Source organism: Emys orbicularis, chromosome 1 (assembly GCF_028017835.1).
Source record: "Emys orbicularis isolate rEmyOrb1 chromosome 1, rEmyOrb1.hap1, whole genome shotgun sequence".
NCBI classification, from domain to species: domain Eukaryota; kingdom Metazoa; phylum Chordata; order Testudines; family Emydidae; genus Emys; species Emys orbicularis.
Genome location: NC_088683.1, coordinates 144,573,970 through 144,589,951, shown reverse-complemented (window position 1 = coordinate 144,589,951; position 15,982 = coordinate 144,573,970). Strand labels below are relative to the sequence as shown.

Genomic DNA, 15,982 nt, shown 5'->3' with positions numbered 1-15,982 from the left:
TCAGCTTGTTCTTGGTGAGAAGAAGCTATAAGTATGGATTCAAGGAAAGATCCTGCAACTCTGAACTGTTTGGACTCTTACAGGGAAGTGTACCAGATGCGAAGCGGAGATCCCCAGATGCGAAGCGGAGAGACAATCTGGGTACCCTGAAAAGACTTGGGAAACTGGCAGTTTATTACATCACTGCCACCATTTGGAATTACAGACTGTGACTCATCTATGCACGTATTTTACCTGCTTTAACCTCTCAATAACTCTAATTTCCTTTTCTTAGCTAATAAACCTTCAGTTAGTGTACTATAGAATTGGCTACCAGCATTATCTTTGGTGTAAGATCTAGGGGTAAGTGACTAGTCTCTTGGGACTGAAAGCCTTCTAAAATGTGAGGTGATTTTTGTATAAGTGACTTTTTATCACAAAGTTCAGTTTGTCTGGGTGGCAAGATAGACTGGAGAATCTAAGGGGATTGTCTGTGACTCCATGGTAAGATTGATATAGTGATCCAGGAGTTAACATTTGTCCCTGGCTTGGTGAAATCTAACTATAGAATAAACCACCAGTTTGGGGTGTTGCCCTGTTTTCTGACAATCTGCCCTGAGGTATACAGTCATGGTTGTGAGCCACTCCAGACAGCGTGACAATGATGACTCTGTAGAAAGCTGTGCTTGGGAAACTCTCTACTGATGCCTGAGGATGGAAGATCATTGTAAAGTCTTAGCGAGCTACTCACAGATTTGTCTGCCAGCAGCATAATATTCTCCCTCAGAACTCCCAGAAACAATTTGGTTCCATTAACCTCCAAGGGTGAGGCTATCAAAGCAGGCCCCTCACTCTGTCAGGAGAAGTGTGCCCCAACTTCAAACTTCAGGATGGAGTGGTCACCTCATGATGTGGGAAAAACTTCCAAATGCTCAATCCACAACCCCAGTCCCAACACTAGAGCTAGCATGCGGCCAGCTATGAGCAACAGCGTTCACCCCAAAACACAGATGCGCTCTCTGCTCAGAACAGAATGCTTGTGAGGCCTTTGGCCTTTACCAGTTCCCCTGAGTGCTTGTGCTGATATCCCGGCTTCACTGTGAAATCCTTCAGAACTTCTGTAACCCCAAGCAACTTGAGGGAACTGGAGGCAATAATGTGGCTTTCTCACCTTGGAGTTTGTGAAGACCTTTAAACACATTTCCTGTAGGGAAAAACCCAACACACATTTTGTTATTTATTTCTCTTGAGGTTGAAATTCCAGAACTGACACCAGTATTAGGGAGACAAGTTGGGTGAGGTAATATCTTTTATTGGACCAACTCCTGTTGGTGAGAGAGACAAGCTTTTGAGTTTACACCAACTGGCTCAATAAAAGATATTACCTCACTCACCTGGTCTGGGACCGACATGACTACAACACCACTGCATACACCAGTATTAGGGGTTTAATGAGCAAGGAGGAAACCTGGACACTTTTCCTTGATGGGATATGGAGCCTATTACCCATAGATAAGGCTATGATTTAGTCATGGAGGTCACAGCAGTCACGGATTCCATGACTTTACCGGCCCTCCGTGATTTCTACACTTCAGGAGGTGGAGGCAGGACTGTGTGACCCTGCCCTGCAGCTGGGGCTGGCTGCAACCAGGACCCTGCAGCCCCAGCCCTGTGGCGTCCAGGCTTGGCGAGGGCTGCAGCCGGGTCTGTGTGCCCCAGCCTTGTGGTTTCTGCTGGGGGCTGCAGCCAGGGCCATGCACCCCTGCCGGGTGGCTGCAACAGGGGCACGTGCCCCCCTTGTAGCTTCCCAGGGCCATCCGCCCCGCCAAACCCTCCCCCCCTTGCTGCAGCCAGGGCTTGGTGGGAGCTGCAATAGGGGCCGCGCACCCCTGTCCCGCAGCTGCGGCCAGCGCCAGAGCGGGGGCTGTGTGCCCCCCATGGCTGCACCCCCACTGCAGCCCCTGGGACTCCATTCCCCCTCCTACTTAGCCCTGCGCCCCCCCGTTATTTTTAGTAAAGTCACGGACAGGTCACGGGCTCTGTGAATTTTTCCTTATTGCCCGTGACCTGTCCGTGTCTTTTACTAAAAATAACCGTGGCGAAATCTTAGCCTTACACATAGAGCACAGGGTGACACTCAGTCTCAGGTCTGGGAGACCGGATGGCTCAAAGGGATAAGGGATTAGGATACAGGGTCCTTTTATCTCTAGGGCACTGGTTCCAATTTCCAATCCAAGCCCAGGTCAGAGGTCTGAGTGAATCAGGGAATGGAATACAGAGTCTTATCTCTAGATGTCTGGTTCCAATCTAGTTCCAGCTCAGAGGGCATTGGTTAGTCTTGGGGGATGGTAAGGGCACATGGATTATTTTGTTTCTAGTTCACCAGTTCCAGTCTAGTCTCAAATCAGCACTGAATCCAAGGCGTTCCTATATACTGGTCATTCATTGCTATGTGAAATGAGCTGGTGAGTATTAGGCCAGTTCTTAGTGGCTCAGGTGCCCCCCTTTTCAAAGAACACCTTCACCATAAGCACTAACACGCCCCTTTTTAGCAGCCGTGGAAGAGAGGTCAAGGATTGAAAAGCCCATGAAGACAGCATTTGCCTCACCCTAGAGGTGCTCATACCTGATCTTTCCAGGTCAAAGCTGAAGCACATTGATGAGGGACAGTGCATGGTGGAAGCTTGCACCGCCATTGTACTTGCTCCAGATATAGCTCCGTTATCAGCACTCCAGAGCAGCTAGCCCTGCACCACATGCCACTCACAGCAGGTTTAAATGTCCTCATCTCCCCACAGCCACAAGGACAGGATGAGGAGACTTTACCTTTAAGATGCTATAAGTGTCCTCTTCATCTGGCTCCGATACTGGAGCATAGGTGACTCCATTCACAATTATCTTCTCTGCGGCAATGCACTCCTCCTGGGGATCCATCGGCAGCATGTCTGTGCCATGATGATACCCCTGAAGTTCCTTCACTGGTAGCAGGTTATACACCTGGGCAAACAGAACTGTGTCACTTGGCCTCATCAGTACCAAGTGCCATGAAACACCGCTGGGGGAGACAGACAGGCAGAGGCAGACAGACGGATATATACAGAGAGAAGGTGGAAGTGATAGAAAATAAACCAAGAGCAGTAAATACACTACAGAGAGGGAGAAGGAAAGAGGGAAGCTGCTTCTTTGGCTGAGGGCAGTTTGTTGCTCTGGCTATTATGATCAACTATATCAAAGTACCTGCTAAAGGCTCTAATGCTCATATCAATGGTCCTTCTTTCTTAGCCAGGGACTGTTACTCACTATATGTTGGTAAAGTGCCTGAGACTGGTCTAGGCCTGTAGGCGCTACACCAATATAAGTAAATAAATAAATGAATAATAGGCCCTGAACAGGAGAAAATCAGCAGCCCCATTGACCAGGGCTGTTTCCAGACATGGTAGCATCCCAAAGGAGTTGAAAAAGTTCCTGCAATCTAAATGGTGCCCAGTTCTCTGCTTCTCACCTAGTGAAAGAAGATAAGATAAGGGCAGGACAGCATTAAGACATCCGCACTGACTGAAGGGATTTTTTTCCAGTAGATGCCACTCCTCAGCACTGAGTTGGTCTTGCTTGGACCAGGCTGCATCATTTTCTGCTACCACAGCCCCTAAGAGAAGACCAGCTCTTGCACCTGCTGATCAATGGACCAGGCTGGCACTTACAGAGCTGGGAGAGAGCTCGGCTTCAGGCTTCACGAGGAGGACGCTCTTGTCCACAGCACGGACGGCGCACAGGGAGCCTGGGGAGGCCCCGACCCGGAGGCGAGTGTCGGAGGCGGGGAGCCCCTCGGCCGGTGAGAAATGCAAGTCGACCTGCAACCCCAGAAAAGGTATTAGAGGAGCCACTTCTCCAGGTACCGTCACACGCTGCCCCGCAGCACAACTCAGTCCTGGAACCGCTGCACACAGCTCTGCCAATGCCCCTCAACCCTGCCCTGCAGTCCCCTGCTATTCCAGTGCTGGGCTCCCCACACAGCTCTGCCAATGCCCCTCAGACCTGCCCTGCAGCCCGCTGTTAGTCCAGTCCTGGGCTCCCCAAACAGATATACATTATTATCTACTGAAATTCAGTTACTCTGTAAGGTGGCATTGGAGCAATTGGTGCTTGGTAAATTCTCTGTTCACATTGATGACTCAGTTCATGATTTTATGGCTACCATGAACACCAAGACACTACCCCAAGTGGTTGCTGGCTCTGCTTGTACAGTGGACACACCCGTGCTCTGGGCCCAGAGCCTATGCTGCATCCTGGATATACCAGGAGGGATTGTGGGCCATCAGGGAGCTGATTTTACAGCAGCCCTGGTAAAATGAAGAACAGCCTAGGACCTGGATGCTGCAGATGGGTAATGGCTCCCAAGAATCCATCCACCAGCTGGAAATTGCCAGAGCAGTGGTTTGAGCATTAGCCTGCTAAACCCAGCTTTGTGAGCTCAATCCTTGAGGGGGCTATTTAGGGATCTGGGGCAAAAAATTGGTCCTGCTAGTGAAGGCAGGGGACTGGACTCGATGACCTTTCAAGGTCCCTTCCAGCTCTATGAGATAGGTATATATCTCCACTCCAACAAGGCCCACTCCTCATTCTATCACCTGACAAACACTAAGCCCTCCTCTTGTTGAGTTTAGGCCAGTGATCCTCAATGAGGCTCTAGAGGTATTGGGAATACACTGAGCTACACAGGCAGTGCTTTGGACCCATGTCTTCATTGGCTGATGAAGGCTAGCGGGGAAGGACTTGGGCCTGGTGGACTGTCAACTGTTCCCAGGCTGTCAGCTTCTCTTAAGGAAGCTACTGTGTGGCTGTCACTTGATGCTGACAATCTGGTTGACTGAGGCCCAATACCTATTATTCCATTTTTTGGTTAAGATTATTGAGAAGGTTGTGGTGAAACAGCTCTCACAGTATCTAGATGCCTCGGCTCCCCTTGACTCTGGCCAACCTGGGTACAGACCTAGATCTGGTATAGTGACTGCACTAACTGCTTAGGTAGATGATCTCCAGATGATGAATAAAGATCAGGGCCCAGATCCTCAAAGATATTTAGACCCCTAACTTCTATTGAAATTAATGGAAGTTAGGCACCTAAATACCTTTGATCTGGGTACAGGTGTCCAAGCGGATATTATCAACCACCTTTGATACCACTGACCTCAAAGGGGCATTCGTTTGCCTGTGAACCCTAGGAGAAGAGGGGCAGCCCTTAGGTGGCTTGGTGCCTGTCTCTCAGACGGGTCCCCAAGGGTAGTTTTGGGCAATTGCTCTTCCGCTCTCAGGGCCCTCTCATGTGGGGTTGCACAGGGCACATCTTGTCCTCTCTCTTCTTCAAAGAGTATATGGGGTCATTAGGAGGACATAGGCTATGGTCTTTCAACAGGCTGAGGACACCTAGCTCTCCTCTGTCTCATCCGATCTAGTCAGTGCTACTGAATGATTTACTGATTGCTTGATACAACATGTGGCTTGGATAAGGGTAGGCTGGCTGGAGTTCAGTATGGAGGAGATGAAAGTGATGCTGGTAGGATGGAGGGAAGCAGCCAGAAGATACAGCAAGAATTAGATCTGTCCCTTGAATGGAGGCTGTACGGCTGTTACCTGTCCTCCATGATCTGCACTGGTTGCCTATCAGTTACTGGGCTGCGTTTAAGGTGATGGTAGTAAGCTAACTAGATTGTGACCTGGTTACCTGACAAACCCACCTCCCTTGCCATCCCACAGTGCCACAGTGGAGATCAGTGGAGGTGCTAGAGCTGGAGCCCTGTCAGTTTTACAAGGAGGGGCTCTTGGTAGTGTGTTGTCTGGGAGGATCCTTCGGCTATGAAATCTATTCCACCTCCTCGCCTCATCTGAAATACCACAAATCAGTTAATCTCAGGGCTATTTTTAATATATGGTAAAATCACCCAGAGCATTTGATGATAAGTGACTGTTTTAATGTTCGCAACTCTAAATAAATAGATACAAACAGCTGCTGCTCTCTAATCAATGACTTCAAGTGAATTGGGGTTTCTCAATCAAGACACCCACCTTATTGGCAAAGCAATTTTCGACCTGGAATTTGACTGAATCAGCAATAGGCTCGTGATTGGGTGAAATGGTGTATATGAGCATCTGTGCCAGGGGAGCAATATCAGACTCCACGGGGAGCATCAGTGAGAAGGTCCCATTAACTGGCAAATAAAACAAGAGAGAAAGGCTAAGTTACAGGAAGTTGGCTCCAGGCTAGGGCCACACACCTCTCTAGAGTCTCTAGGCTTCCCTTCATGCCAAACTTGTTACGGCTGGGATTCCGACCACATGGAAACACAGGGAATGGAACTTGATTTACTGATGAGAACATCGGCTCTTACTGCTTTGGCACATACTGGTGACCTGAGTTTGGTGAGACTCAATCTAGTTTCTAGACCCTCATCATTAACTGTGTCCCTCAGGAACCCAGAAGCCCCACGTGCCCCAGAAAATAAAAGGGAGGATTTTGTAAGAGCCTGGTGGCTGAAGAAGGGATGCAGATTGGGTGGGATTTCTACACAAGGGTTAAAGCAAACCCAGCCTGAATTACTCAAGATGAGAGTCTCCTGAGACTGACATCAGTGACAAAGAATATATCAGTCAGGAGATATGAGCCGCTGGGGGGGGATTAGAGCTCGGCAAGAGCTGCAGAGCTAGAATGGCTATAGAGGAAAGAAATTCATTCTCCCCCTCTTTTTTCCCCCATCTCAGGGGATGGCACATGATGATCCTCTCACTGCATATGGAAGCAGCCTGTGTTTCAGTCACAGTGGCCTAGCCTCCCGGGACAAAGATAAGGGAAGGGGTGGTGAGAGCTCACCATCACCATGCTCCACAGCCAGAGCCTGGGTCCCTGCTCGCACAATGCCTCCTTTGGCCATCACCTGCATGGAAGAAGAAGCCTTCCTGTTATGGGTATTATGAGTAGGAGAGGTGTTAGAATGGGGGAACCTGTGAGAGGAATGTCAGGAATTTTGGGCCTCAGGTGGCTGGAGCCAGCAGAGCTGCTCTATTGATCTCTGCTAGCAAAATTCTTTGTGTTTAATCAGGGGCAATAGAACCCAGTTCCTCTTCTTCTCCTCATAAAATGTTGGTATCCAGCATTGGGGCTCAGCAAAGAGCATCAGCCCAAGGAAAAGAATGTGAAGGATTATGGGTAATATAGGTACAAGTTCTTGCCCCAGGCCACACACAATTTGGGGCCCCACCTAGAATTACTGTCCAGGGACTGATTGTCTGGCAGGCACTTGAGCCTATCTCTTGTTGTCACCTATACGTAGAAAAGATCAGTATGTCCAGGTTTACCAAATAGTAAAAGACGATTTCCTTCTGCTCCCCCACGGCCTCTGGCTTCAGGATATGCACCCGGACTTCCTGAGTGTGGCCACAGCTTAGCGTTTCTGATTACTGGGTAACTAAAAAGAACAAAACAAAAAGAAAAACCAGGCCCATAGGCTTTATCCTTCATGTGTAATGGATTAAATTTTTCTGTCATGAGTTTGTTCTTTTTTCTGTTTTCACAAAACATGCAATACACATCAACTTCACTATGGGAAAAATGTTCCTAATCTTCAATTTATTGGGGAAATGCCTGAAAAAGACACAGAAACCACCTCCCAGAATCTACACGATTTAGACATTTATGCTCCAATACGTCTGTTGGTCTATAAGGTGCCACAGGACTCTTTGTCACTTTTTACAGATCCAGACTAACACGGCTACCCCTCTGATACTTGACACCATTTAGACAATTTCTGATGTAAATTTCTTAATGTAATGATTGAGTTCTATCTTTCTAGGCTTTTATACCATATTATCAATGCAGCTACCTGACCAACTGAATGATCCCTTAAAATTGTAGGATAGTAAAAGAGGAAATTAATTCACAAAAGAAGACCAGGCATTTTAACTGCTTTTATTAGACCATACTGATGCATTTGAAAAGAGCCTTGCAATCAAGTCAATGTCATTTCTCCCAAATCTGGGGTGGCAGTCTCCCCTTTGCTCTGTTCTCACTTAACAGGGACAGGAGCAGGGGCAATCCTTCTCTTGATGGCTCTCCTGCCATTCCTCTTCTTGGAAGGTAAAACCACAGGCTGATTTAAGTGCAGGACTCCGCCCTGAGAGATGGTGACACCTCCCAGCAGTTTCTTGAGCTCTGAGTCGCTGTGAATGGCCAGCTGCAAGTGCCGTGGGGAAATCCGACGCTTCTTGCTGCGTGCAGCGACTTCCCCAGCAATATCCACAATCTCATGAGTCACTTATTGAAGCACCGCGGCCATATATACTGGGGCTCCAGCTCCAATACGGTCTGCAAATTGTCCTTTGCGGAGCAATCTGTCTATGCGACTGACAGAGAACTGCAGCCCAGCCCGGGAAGAACGGGTGATTTTGGCCTTAGGGTCTTTTGCGGTTGAGGTCTCACCAGAGTGCTCAGACTCAGACTCAGTCTCAGACATGTTGCAGACTTCTCGTGTTCCAGCAACACTTGGCTTGACTTTCTTGGCTTTCTTTTGTTTTCTCTGCTTGGTTTACCTGAGTCTTTCCTCAGGAATTGGCCTGCCTAGCTTTTTTCTTGACTTGCTTGGCTTCAGTGGATGTTTCCTTGCTTGGCTCCACTTGCCTGTGTCTTTCTTTGCTTGGCTTGCCTGACTCTCTTTCCTTCTGTTCCTGGCTCTGTTCACTTGGTTTTCTCGCTCTTATTTTGCCTTCTTTGATTTCTTCCTGGTCTGGCCTGATTATGACTGGCCTGACAAAGTGTGGCTTGGCTAAGCCACCTCTTGAAATCACCACAGTAGTATGCTGACCCTGTCTGAGCCTGCAGCCTTTTATAACCTCAGTGCAGACAGAGAAAACATACTTTCTGATTGGTTGTCTGAGAACCAATGGGCAGCTACTTCATTTGTTACCCAAGCCAGAGGGGATATGTCATCCTTTGATGACATCATTCCCATTGATTCACCGTTTGTGTTGGATTTTTAGTCAGTGATATCTGCTATTAGCAAAACTCATCCTGTAAGGGCATGAAATAGGCTTTGGTTACATTTTGAAAATGAGATGCCTTAAATTAGGCACCTAAATAACTTATACGTGGCCTGATTTGAAGAGGAGCTGAGCACCCACAGCTCCTGTTGATTTCACTAGGAGTTTTGAGTGCTCAGCACCTATGGAAATCAGGTCACTTTTAGTTAGTTGCTTAAAAGTGGGTTTAGGGGCGGAAATTCAGGCATCCTAAAGGTTGAAAATATTGGCCAGTTTCTCTGGAGCCCTTAACTTGGTGATGCTTCCCGTCTCTTAGAGAACCCTCATGGCACCCAAGCCCATGGGAAGGGTTCTTTGCCATTCCAGAAAGCCAAGTGTTCACCATTTGTCACTCTCAGGTTTGATTAGCCGCTTCTCTTGTTCGTGAGCTATTTTCTGAGACCGGTTTAAAAACAGCATCTGGAGAGAACCCCTCACATCAGGCCAAATCCATTGTGTGATGTTGCACTCTATAGGATTTTATGAAAATATGCTAATGAGTTAAATATAATGTAACTGGAAGATGCTTCATGCAAAAGGTCTCTTGTAAGGTATCATTACAAAGCTTATAATCTACTGAGTGTGGTCATCCTAGTTGTATAAATGTACCACTCATGTATCTGAAACTAGAAATATGAAATATAACTCTGAGGGCTTATTGTAATTATGCAAAGTGTGGGCCATTAATGGTGGTTTGGAATCTTGATGACTCCCATTAACCAGGACAATCGTCTGCAGATGGCTCTCTTTTACTTGTAAGTCTCCCTGTATACCTGTGTGCTGGCAAGTGGGTAATGTTTTCCCTTTAAAAAGGTGATCAAAGTTTAAGTGAATCCCTCCAGGTATTTAATAATTTCAGAAAGCCTGATTCTAGTATCACTTATACTGTATAAATCTGATATTACTCTAAACGAGTCAATGGTTTTATAATGGGGTAACTAAAACAAAACATAACAAAACAAAAAGAACAAAACAAAAAGAAAAACCAGGCCCATAGGCTTTATCCTTCCTGAGTAATGGGTTAAATTTTTCTGTCATGAGTTTGTTCTTTTTTCTGTTTTCACAAAACATGCAATACACATCAACTTCACTATGGGAAAAATGTTCCTAACCTTCAATCTATTGGGGAAATGCCTGAAAAAAACACAGAAATCACCTCCCAGAATCTACACGATTTAGACATTTATGCTCCAATAGGTCTGTTGGTCTATAAGGTGCCACAGGACTCTTTGTCGCTTTTTACAGATCCAGACTAACACGGCTACCCCTCTGATACTTGACACCATTTAGACAATTTCTGATGTAAATTTCTTAATGAAATGATTGAGTTCTATCTTTCTAGGCTTTTATACCATATTATCAATGCAGCTACCTGACCAACTGAATGATCCCTTAAAATTGTAGGATAGTAAAAGAGGAAATTAATTCACAAAAGAAGACCAGGCATTTTAACTGCTTTTATTAGACCATACTGATGCATTTGAAAAGAGCCTTGCAATCAAGTCAATGTCATTTCTCCCAAATCTGGGGTGGCAGTCTCCCCTTTGCTCTGTTCTCACTTAACAGGGACAGGAGCAGGGGCAATCCTTCTCTTGATGGCTCTCCTGCCATTCCTCTTCTTGGAAGGTAAAACCACAGGCTGATTTAAGTGCAGGACTCCGCCCTGAGAGATGGTGACACCTCCCAGCAGTTTCTTGAGCTCTGAGTCGCTGTGAATGGCCAGCTGCAAGTGCCGTGGGGAAATCCGACGCTTCTTGCTGCGTGCAGCGACTTCCCCAGCAATCTCATGAGACACCTATTGAAGCACCGCGGCCATATATACTGGGGCTCCAGCTCCAATACGGTCTGCAAATTGTCCTTTGCGGAGCAATCTGTCTATGCGACTGACAGAGAACTGCAGCCCAGCCCGGGAAGAACGGGTGATTTTGGCCTTAGGGTCTTTTGCGGTTGAGGTCTCACCAGAGTGCTCAGACTCAGACTCAGTCTCAGACATGTTGCAGACTTCTCGTGTTCCAGCAACACTTGGCTTGACTTTCTTGGCTTTCTTTTGTTTTCTCTGCTTGGTTTACCTGAGTCTTTCCTCAGGAATTGGCCTGCCTAGCTTTTTTCTTGACTTGCTTGGCTTCAGTGGATGTTTCCTTGCTTGGCTCCACTTGCCTGTGTCTTTCTTTGCTTGGCTTGCCTGACTCTCTTTCCTTCTGTTCCTGGCTCTGTTCGCTTGGTTTTCTCGCTCTTATTTTGCCTTCTTTGATTTCTTCCTGGTCTGGCCTGATTATGACTGGCCTGACAAAGTGTGGCTTGGCTAAGCCACCTCTTGAAATCACCACAGTAGTATGCTGACCCTGTCTGAGCCTGCAGCCTTTTATAACCTCAGTGCAGACAGAGAAAACATACTTTCTGATTGGTTGTCTGAGAACCAATGGGCAGCTACTTCATTTGTTACCCAAGCCAGAGGGGATATGTCATCCTTTGATGACATCATTCCCATTGATTCACCGTTTGTGTTGGATTTTTAGTCAGTGATATCTGCTATTAGCAAAACTCATCCTGTAAGGGCATGAAATAGGCTTTGGTTACATTTTGAAAATGAGATGCCTTAAATTAGGCACCTAAATAACTTATACGTGGCCTGATTTGAAGAGGAGCTGAGCACCCACAGCTCCTGTTGATTTCACTAGGAGTTTTGAGTGCTCAGCACCTATGGAAATCAGGTCACTTTTAGTTAGTTGCTTAAAAGTGGGTTTAGGGGCGGAAATTCAGGCATCCTAAAGGTTGAAAATATTGGCCAGTTTCTCTGGAGCCCTTAACTTGGTGATGCTTCCCGTCTCTTAGAGAACCCTCATGGCACCCAAGCCCATGGGAAGGGTTCTTTGCCATTCCAGAAAGCCAAGTGTTCACCATTTGTCACTCTCAGGTTTGATTAGCCGCTTCTCTTGTTCGTGAGCTATTTTCTGAGACCGGTTTAAAAACAGCATCTGGAGAGAACCCCTCACATCAGGCCAAATCCATTGTGTGATGTTGCACTCTATAGGATTTTATGAAAATATGCTAATGAGTTAAATATAATGTAACTGGAAGATGCTTCATGCAAAAGGTCTCTTGTAAGGTATCATTACAAAGCTTATAATCTACTGAGTGTGGTCATCCTAGTTGTATAAATGTACCACTCATGTATCTGAAACTAGAAATATGAAATATAACTCTGAGGGCTTATTGTAATTATGCAAAGTGTGGGCCATTAATGGTGGTTTGGAATCTTGATGACTCCCCTTAACCAGGACAATCGTCTGCAGATGGCTCTCTTTTACTTGTAAGTCTCCCTGTATACCTGTGTGCTGGCAAGTGGGTAATGTTTTCCCTTTAAAAAGGTGATCAAAGTTTATGTGAATCCCTCCAGGTATTTAATAATTTCAGAAAGCCTGATTCTAGTATCACTTATACTGTATAAATCTGATATTACTCTAAACGAGTCAATGGTTTTATAATGGGGTAACTAAAACAAAACAAAACAAAACAAAAAGAACAAAACAAAAAGAAAAACCAGGCCCACAGGCTTTATCCTTCCTGAGTAATGGGTTAAATTTTTCTGTCATGAGTTTGTTCTTTTTTCTGTTTTCACAAAACATGCAATACACATCAACTTCACTATGGGAAAAATGTTCCTAACCTTCAATCTATTGGGGAAATGCCTGAAAAAAACACAGAAATCACCTCCCAGAATCTACACGATTTAGACATTTATGCTCCAATAGGTCTGTTGGTCTATAAGGTGCCACAGGACTCTTTGTCGCTTTTTACAGATCCAGACTAACACGGCTACCCCTCTGATACTTGACACCATTTAGACAATTTCTGATGTAAATTTCTTAATGAAATGATTGAGTTCTATCTTTCTAGGCTTTTATACCATATTATCAATGCAGCTACCTGACCAACTGAATGATCCCTTAAAATTGTAGGATAGTAAAAGAGGAAATTAATTCACAAAAGAAGACCAGGCATTTTAACTGCTTTTATTAGACCATACTGATGCATTTGAAAAGAGCCTTGCAATCAAGTCAATGTCATTTCTCCCAAATCTGGGGTGGCAGTCTCCCCTTTGCTCTGTTCTCACTTAACAGGGACAGGAGCAGGGGCAATCCTTCTCTTGATGGCTCTCCTGCCATTCCTCTTCTTGGAAGGTAAAACCACAGGCTGATTTAAGTGCAGGACTCCGCCCTGAGAGATGGTGACACCTCCCAGCAGTTTCTTGAGCTCTGAGTCGCTGTGAATGGCCAGCTGCAAGTGCCGTGGGGAAATCCGACGCTTCTTGCTGCGTGCAGCGACTTCCCCAGCAATATCCACAATCTCATGAGACACTTATTGAAGCACCGCGGCCATATATACTGGGGCTCCAGCTCCAATACGGTCTGCAAATTGTCCTTTGCGGAGCAATCTGTCTATGCGACTGACAGAGAACTGCAGCCCAGCCCGGGAAGAACGGGTGATTTTGGCCTTAGGGTCTTTTGCGGTTGAGGTCTCACCAGAGTGCTCAGACTCAGACTCAGTCTCAGACATGTTGCAGACTTCTCGTGTTCCAGCAACACTTGGCTTGACTTTCTTGGCTTTCTTTTGTTTTCTCTGCTTGGTTTACCTGAGTCTTTCCTCAGGAATTGGCCTGCCTAGCTTTTTTCTTGACTTGCTTGGCTTCAGTGGATGTTTCCTTGCTTGGCTCCACTTGCCTGTGTCTTTCTTTGCTTGGCTTGCCTGACTCTCTTTCCTTCTGTTCCTGGCTCTGTTCACTTGGTTTTCTCGCTCTTATTTTGCCTTCTTTGATTTCTTCCTGGTCTGGCCTGATTATGACTGGCCTGACAAAGTGTGGCTTGGCTAAGCCACCTCTTGAAATCACCACAGTAGTATGCTGACCCTGTCTGAGCCTGCAGCCTTTTATAACCTCAGTGCAGACAGAGAAAACATACTTTCTGATTGGTTGTCTGAGAACCAATGGGCAGCTACTTCATTTGTTACCCAAGCCAGAGGGGATATGTCATCCTTTGATGACATCATTCCCATTGATTCACCGTTTGTGTTGGATTTTTAGTCAGTGATATCTGCTATTAGCAAAACTCATCCTGTAAGGGCATGAAATAGGCTTTGGTTACATTTTGAAAATGAGATGCCTTAAATTAGGCACCTAAATAACTTATACGTGGCCTGATTTGAAGAGGAGCTGAGCACCCACAGCTCCTGTTGATTTCACTAGGAGTTTTGAGTGCTCAGCACCTATGGAAATCAGGTCACTTTTAGTTAGTTGCTTAAAAGTGGGTTTAGGGGCGGAAATTCAGGCATCCTAAAGGTTGAAAATATTGGCCAGTTTCTCTGGAGCCCTTAACTTGGTGATGCTTCCCGTCTCTTAGAGAACCCTCATGGCACCCAAGCCCATGGGAAGGGTTCTTTGCCATTCCAGAAAGCCAAGTGTTCACCATTTGTCACTCTCAGGTTTGATTAGCCGCTTCTCTTGTTCGTGAGCTATTTTCTGAGACCGGTTTAAAAACAGCATCTGGAGAGAACCCCTCACATCAGGCCAAATCCATTGTGTGATGTTGCACTCTATAGGATTTTATGAAAATATGCTAATGAGTTAAATATAATGTAACTGGAAGATGCTTCATGCAAAAGGTCTCTTGTAAGGTATCATTACAAAGCTTATAATCTACTGAGTGTGGTCATCCTAGTTGTATAAATGTACCACTCATGTATCTGAAACTAGAAATATGAAATATAACTCTGAGGGCTTATTGTAATTATGCAAAGTGTGGGCCATTAATGGTGGTTTGGAATCTTGATGACTCCCATTAACCAGGACAATCGTCTGCAGATGGCTCTCTTTTACTTGTAAGTCTCCCTGTATACCTGTGTGCTGGCAAGTGGGTAATGTTTTCCCTTTAAAAAGGTGATCAAAGTTTAAGTGAATCCCTCCAGGTATTTAATAATTTCAGAAAGCCTGATTCTAGTATCACTTATACTGTATAAATCTGATATTACTCTAAACGAGTCAATGGTTTTATAATGGGGTAACTAAAACAAAACATAACAAAACAAAAAGAACAAAACAAAAAGAAAAACCAGGCCCATAGGCTTTATCCTTCCTGAGTAATGGGTTAAATTTTTCTGTCATGAGTTTGTTCTTTTTTCTGTTTTCACAAAACATGCAATACACATCAACTTCACTATGGGAAAAATGTTCCTAACCTTCAATCTATTGGGGAAATGCCTGAAAAAAACACAGAAATCACCTCCCAGAATCTACACGATTTAGACATTTATGCTCCAATACGTCTGTTGGTCTATAAGGTGCCACAGGACTCTTTGTCGCTTTTTACAGATCCAGACTAACACGGCTACCCCTCTGATACTTGACACCGTTTAGACAATTTCTGATGTAAATTTCTTAATGAAATGATTGAGTTCTATCTTTCTAGGCTTTTATACCATATTATCAATGCAGCTACCTGACCAACTGAATGATCCCTTAAAATTGTAGGATAGTAAAAGAGGAAATTAATTCACAAAAGAAGACCAGGCATTTTAACTGCTTTTATTAGACCATACTGATGCATTTGAAAAGAGCCTTGCAATCAAGTCAATGTCATTTCTCCCAAATCTGGGGTGGCAGTCTCCCCTTTGCTCTGTTCTCACTTAACAGGGACAGGAGCAGGGGCAATCCTTCTCTTGATGGCTCTCCTGCCATTCCTCTTCTTGGAAGGTAAAACCACAGGCTGATTTAAGTGCAGGACTCCGCCCTGAGAGATGGTGACACCTCCCAGCAGTTTCTTGAGCTCTGAGTCGCTGTGAATGGCCAGCTGCAAGTGCCGTGGGGAAATCCGACGCTTCTTGCTGCGTGCAGCGACTTCCCCAGCAATATCCACAATCTCATGAGACACTTATTGAAGCACCG

The 15,982-nt window shown here is 45.6% G+C and overlaps 1 protein-coding gene across 1 annotated transcript in view; it reads right to left on the bottom strand.

Annotated features, from left to right (window-relative positions):
- The window catches only part of LOC135886323 (alpha-2-macroglobulin-like), a 30,316-nt gene extending 22,824 nt beyond the window's left edge, over positions 1–7,492 (bottom strand). The window contains exons 1-7 of the mRNA XM_065414153.1: positions 7,468–7,492; positions 7,330–7,424; positions 6,845–6,908; positions 6,043–6,185; positions 3,681–3,830; positions 2,806–2,976; positions 1,039–1,183 (exon numbers count right to left, since the gene is read on the bottom strand). Coding sequence (XP_065270225.1) covers positions 1,039–1,183; positions 2,806–2,976; positions 3,681–3,830; positions 6,043–6,185; positions 6,845–6,908; positions 7,330–7,424; positions 7,468–7,492 — 793 coding nt within the window. The remainder of the gene's footprint in view (positions 1–1,038; positions 1,184–2,805; positions 2,977–3,680; positions 3,831–6,042; positions 6,186–6,844; positions 6,909–7,329; positions 7,425–7,467) is intronic.
- Between the last annotated feature and the right edge of the window lie 8,490 nt (positions 7,493–15,982).